This window comes from Charadrius vociferus, unplaced genomic scaffold, assembly GCF_000708025.1.
Source record: "Charadrius vociferus isolate BGI_N301 unplaced genomic scaffold, ASM70802v2 scaffold69, whole genome shotgun sequence".
NCBI lineage: Eukaryota > Metazoa > Chordata > Aves > Charadriiformes > Charadriidae > Charadrius > Charadrius vociferus.
The window spans coordinates 209890-216298 of NW_009649937.1; the positions used below are offsets into that span (position 1 = coordinate 209890).

General features: G+C 38.4%; 1 protein-coding gene across 1 annotated transcript in view; it reads right to left on the reverse strand.

Moving 5' to 3' along the window:
• PCNT (pericentrin) overlaps positions 1–6409 on the reverse strand; it is a 99404-nt gene that overhangs the window by 3489 nt on the left and 89506 nt on the right. Inside the window, exons 46-49 of the mRNA XM_009891399.1 lie at positions 5047–5211; positions 3490–3728; positions 3060–3148; positions 1454–1607 (exon numbers count right to left, since the gene is read on the reverse strand). Of these exons, the coding sequence (XP_009889701.1) occupies positions 1454–1607; positions 3060–3148; positions 3490–3728; positions 5047–5211 (647 nt within the window). The remainder of the gene's footprint in view (positions 1–1453; positions 1608–3059; positions 3149–3489; positions 3729–5046; positions 5212–6409) is intronic.

Genomic DNA, 6409 nt, shown 5'->3' on the forward strand with positions numbered 1-6409 from the left:
CCTTTAGATGGTACACTGTGTTTCCTTTCTGGACTCTAACAACAAGTTTCAAATATTAGCAGAAATATACATTGGAGGGGACACTGTGCAAAACGCTCCTATTTGGAGTTAGGATTTATTTCATCCCCCTGCACCTTTTGATTAGCAGAAGGTAGTTCCTATCCATCCCTTCTTTCTGTATAGCTTTTCCAGGAAACAAAAGCCATCTCAGATCCACATTAGACTTGAGCTACCACTAACCCAGTCACATAGAGTAATCAGTCAGGGCCTACTACCATTAATATGTTTGTTCCATACAATACAGATTGACTTTTCTTGATAAGTAAGCTGCCAGCTACTGTTTCTGCCTGTCAGACCCAGGTAGGTGTCACGACAGAAGAACAGGATGGGGTAGAATTAAGTCTTTTGGGAAATGCTTGCAGTCTCTAACTCTCCAAAATATTTTGCTAAATTCTATGCAAAACAGAACACTACATGTCCTTTGTGACAAGCACTGTCCTGTCCCCTAAATCAGTCATCACTTTTAAAAAACCTAAAATAATTTGGAGCGTCTGCTGTCTTTGCATACCTCTAGATCACCACAGCTACTTCCTTACTACTCAAGTTTTTTTAAATTAAGAAAATTCTTGCCTGCTGGTTAAAGTTTTTAATTTAGTGAGGAGGTTAAGAAACAAACGTCCCAAGCTGAGAACAGCTACTCTCCATATCAACTCCTGCAAATCCTTATGTTAAAGAGGAAGCCGCATACGAGGCGTGGCTTGGGAGAGGAGACGCTACACCCAGTAATGGACTATCCAATACCCAAGGTTACTCTGGGTCCCAGGAGAGCCTGGGTGTGGGAAGGTCAATAGTCATGACTGAAGGCCACCTGCCTCCAACTCAAGCACAAAGCTCACAGCTCAGGCATTGTCTTAGCAGCCCTGTGCAGAATGTCACCCATGACGTCCAACCCAGCAACAAGTTACTGGGGTTGCATTTCTGTACAGAACTGGCCATAGTTCATGAAAAACTGCAACAGCCCACACCCTGCAAGTTCTCCACCTCCCATTCTGTGTCTGTGCACAGAGTCTGAAGACAGCTAATACTAATACAATATGGTAGGGGAGCCGCTTCCACAGGATGCTCAGAAATGAATCTCCAAGTTGGATGGCAAAAGCAGCAAGAACTACCCCTCAAAGAAGGATAACAGACATAGCCATTGTAAATCCTGTAGCCTGTCCAAATTAAATTTGGAAACAAAACCAGGAATGCTGTCAGTCCAAGAACGTCAGACATCCTTAAAGCAAATGAGGAATTTTCTTCTCTTATAGCATCCTGAAAGAAATAAAACATTCACCAGATCCAAGAAAACAAATTCCTTTTCGTGTTCAAGTACCCCCTTCAATAAGTGGTTAGATTTTTATGAAAGACTGTACATCAGGGTGACAAACATAGGCAAAGACTGCAGACAAACCTGTTGAGTAAGCAGTAAGAGGATTTGGGGGAGTGGCTCACAAATCTTGCAGAGGTGGTTCTGTGGCACAGCCCAGTGTCCCGGATGGGGGGAGACCTGATGTGAACAGCTGGGGGCTGCTGCTCTTTCAGAATTTCAGTTCTGGCACCAGAGGCTGTGTTAAATATGAAACAGTTAAAAAATATGCACTGGGAACCATTCAAAACAGGCTATTGTAAACATAACCAATAAACCCCACAAGAATTACACAAGAGTACAATTGTGTTTGGTTTTAAATGCAGCTAAAATACACTTTCTATAGCTAACCGCTTTTTTGGTTTGGTTTTTCTGTTTGTTTGTTTTAACCAGATTTAATAGAAGTTTGACATTTTCATGTTGAATAACTCCTTCCTACAAATGGAGAACTTGCACTGTTTTCCTTCTCCAAGCTTGCTTTTTCAGTAGCTGTTGCTATATCCACAGAGTGGATGTTCTGATACACACAAAATATTTTTTCCAGAAATTTTAATACCTGTTGTTTGCTCTAACTATATGTTACTGTTGACTTACAGTCTCCAACTTCAGAGACAGCAGAGAAAGGAAGAGAATTTTTTGTTTGGGGTGGTGGGGTATTGTTTTGTTTTCATTAAAAACAGAAAAAAAACCCCTTTGATCAGTCCTTTAAGTCACAAAAAAAAATATAATATTTTTTTAACGAGGCTGCCAAGATGCTATTTTGTAGTGAGGTAGAAAGTTCAGCATGCATCTGGATTCAAGTTTCATAGGAACCACAACACAGTGGTTTTATGTAGGAAGTTTGTAGTATGTTTATGAAGAGTTTTTTAAAAAATAAGTATTTCCAGCAACTTAGGACAGTGAAAATTATGTAGTACCAGGTAACAAAAAAAGCACTATTTCACCTGAATTTTGAAAAGCCACAAGAAATGGAATATTACATAAGATGGGACAGTGCTACAATATTGGGTACTGCATTAAGATGTTTGTTCAAATTCTTATAAACACATCTGTAAGTAACTCAAAGAAACACAGTCCTTAGCAAATACATCAGACCATCTGTCCATCTGCTTCACTTTGTCATCTTTGATAGCACTTGATAAACTCCACAGTCTCTTCTGAACCTCTGGAACCTCTGGAACCATTCAAAACCCTTTTTTCACTTCTGGTAACACTAGCAAGTACACCACTTCTAAGATTTATTTTGATACCACATGCACCCACTTTAATACTATTTCAGCAGTATTTGGCCTTGTCCTATTAATAACTCAAGGCATTAATTTCTATTACAGGTAGCTTCAAACTGTACCAAACATAATTCTCTGATGACTTTTATGAACAATAGACTGCTTCCCAGCTTGAACAGCTGCAATAAAGGGAGAAGAGAAGGCTTGCGGTTGTTGTAAATTATAAATTCTGAAAGTTTCAATTGTAATTTCTTACAATGTCCTTGTAAACTCATAATCGTTCTGTTCAGGAAATGGATAAACACATTTTTGTTAACAGATAAACAGATGTTGCCACTTCTGTGGGTATTTTTTTGGTTTTGTTTTTAAATGAAACACATCACTAAAGAGAAATTGTGATTAATGTACTTGTCCAAAATGCTTACCTGTATTACTTCCTATGCTGTGAGAAATATTTTCACTCTGTGTGCTCTTCCGGCTAACTTTGTTCCACTTTTTCACCAAAAACTTTAACCTTAGTAACAAAATAAATGTGTAGTATCATTAAAAATAAGAAAAAAATACACCTAATTTTAATATTAAGACTCTTTGTAATGGTTGTGCACCGATTCCCAAATACATTGCAGCTGGGTATCTCTCAAGACAAAAGCAACTGTTTGGAAATCTTTAGTATGCATCCAACTTAGCGCTGACTCTTGAAACAGTTTCACCAAACATCACTAACAAGTATGTTTGAACTAGTTTTGGAGACAGCTTTTGCTTAATAGTAGCGTAGGATAAACCATAGGACCTACCACTTTTTAAAATTTCCAAGAAAACACTAGGTATGAGAGACAGTGAGTGTTTTGGCTTTACCTTGATACTGCGATGATTGCCCTGACTGCACATCTGAACTTGGTAAAAGGGCGGGAACGTGATCCTGAAAGCTGCAGGTCAGCAGGTGAGGGGTAGATTCCCATACGTGCTATTAGAGAGAGAGTTGCTTGCTCACAGTCCTGAAATCCACCAAGAAGCAGCAAGAGATATTTCTTCTGATATACTAGAGCCTTCCTAAAGCTTTCTGCTCTAAGGTACTTCCTATATAACCTCTGCAACTGGAGAAAGAAGAAAAAGGAAAAAGAAATCCAATCTGTTAAGATTTAGCTACACAAAATTCAGAAAGCTGATTGCTTTTTCCAGCAGTATCTCCCACAACTTGGTTGTGCACAGGCATCTAAAACCTATTTTTCTTTACAAAATTGTAGAAAGCTATTTAATAATTATAAAATACGGAAGCAGTGTACATTTATCTCTAAAATGAAATTTTGAACAAGTATTTGTATAACAGAGTCTGTGACTTGGCCAGTTTTGGTGCAAAGTAGCAGTAGTACACTGGCAGTTTGGACACCATACATGGAGGCTTATACCAAGTCCACCGAATTTCAGTGTGCCTATGAATTTTTGACTAGGCTAGAAAATTTTGGTGTAGTTACTGGTTGGTATGCAAAAAATCAGCCACAAATAGGCTATCTTCATGTCAAACATCCATACTGCAGACACAAGGGCAGCTGGAACAATTCTGTACATAGCTAAAATGCACCCAAGTTTGGAGTGTCAGATTGCCTTCAATGTCCTGAATGTTTCCAAGCAAAATTGTCATAAACAGTGTTACTCTTTAAATAACATCTGCTTTAAATAAGTATTAACCAAAAAGGATGTTGGAATAAGTGCCCATCTGACTTGATTACAATCAAATGCATCAAAGGAATAAAAAGTATTTAAGATTACGGGGAAAACATAAAAATAGTGGATGTTCAATATTTTTATGCTTAGAGGAGAAATCCGAGTCTCCCTCTCATTTAAGAGTAAAAGGAGATTCCAAAGAGCTAGGTTACTTTTGGTACAAGCTCCTGTCTAACACCAAGAAAGTTACAAAGGAACTTTTCTGACGTGGGACACACGGGGAAAGTGTTCCTAATTTAATATGCAGTTTATAAAACTGTTCATCTATAAAACTGCTTTTTAAAATAGTAACTGAAAAAAGACTACAGCAATAAGTGAAAGTTAAATGCCATAATCTGACAGATACTTATATCCACAGAAATTGGAGCTGTACACTTCCTGGCTCCTCTGCAACAGCAAGTTTTATCATATTTATAAATAAAAAAAAAATAGAATTACTAAATTACCTGTTCTACACGTGACATTAGTCCTTTAGGCAATGCCCAAGAACAATTACTACCAAGAACTGAAGTCTCCAGAGGGTTTTTGATCTCGAGTTGGTAACAATTCTCACACAGCAAATCTGTTCAACAGGCAAGGCAGCAAAAGCAAACCAAGTGCCAAAGATTTAAACGACATGCTAATGGCTATGACATTGCTCACTCATCAAGCTTCAGACAGCCCATTTGCTGGGCATCATGATCATTTTACCTTAGGACTGGAAGCTTCTACCACTGGTTTGTTTTCAATTTCAACAGTCACTTTAGCCAGTTCGGATTCAGCCTGTTTCAGTGCATTCTGCAAAATGTTTCTCTCTCGCTGCCAAGCGTCTCTTTCCAGTTCTTGAACAGAGTCAGTATCATCCACAGATCTGATCTAAAAAATAAACCCAAAGGAAGTGAGCTGTGATGGTTTTTGCATATTACTTCCACAGCCAAACATCTCAAACCAAATAATAACCTAACTTTATGGACAAACTAAAACAGAAAGATAATGACCCGGAAAATGAGCAATGGTATTCAGGTGTTAAACAGTAGGATGGGTAACTGAAACACATGTAGTCCTTCTTAAGATGTATCAAATTAATTGTTAATCAAACTGCCCCTTCTCTACAGATCTGTCCGATTGCTCTACAGGAATTGTGTACCCTTTAATAACAGAGAGTCTCCCAAACATTTGGAAACAGAAACAAATCATCTGGCTTTCTTCCACATCCACACACAGCACAGAAATTGCAAAGAAAGGTGTCTGTGTATATGCACGCACAAAAACATGCTGTGAAGCACCTACAGAAGTAAATTCTGAAAAGTCACATTCAATTCTGAGAAATTCAGTTTTGTGGTAAGTCATCTCTTGTAGGAATGAGACCCAAAATTCCCGGTTCAATTCTGTGTGGAAGTTCTGCCTTCACAACCTTCTTCATATTGACTATCAATTTAACGGTCAACCGTTACATCAGTGCATGATGCAGCAAATCACGAGAGACAAAAGATATTTTTTGAGGTGGTTAATGTTTTATCCCTTGAAATAAAATCTATATACATTAGAGGAGCCAGTACACACAACTGACCCCAATTTCTCCTAGCAACTTATTTTAGTACAACCTTATTAGGAGTTTGAACTTCTTCAGGAGTAATTTCTTGCGAATACCTTAATACAATAACACCCATCTGCATCGTACTGAAGTGGAGGGAAGCTGCTTTAAATTGGCCTCCACAGCAAGCATCCCAGTAAGGACTTAAGGTCCCATTTTCTTAGGCATTGGACCTACAAAAGCTCAATTTAAAGGCAGTAACAGATACATGAAACATCTGAAGGAGTTCTACATGATTCACCTATACACTTGATTTCTACTGCACCAATTGGCATTTGATTGACCAGTTGACTGCATGATCATTTTGGCACAAATTTTTCTTTTTGGCATTTTGCTGGTTTCCTTGTCTAATAGTCCCTGATTTATCCCAATTCAAGGAGGTAACAGCAGTAAATTCCCTTGGTGTCCAGTGCATGTGGTTCAGTACCCTAAAGGAAGGAGAAATTCTGGGAGGAGACTGAAACAAAAGGTGATTGGGGG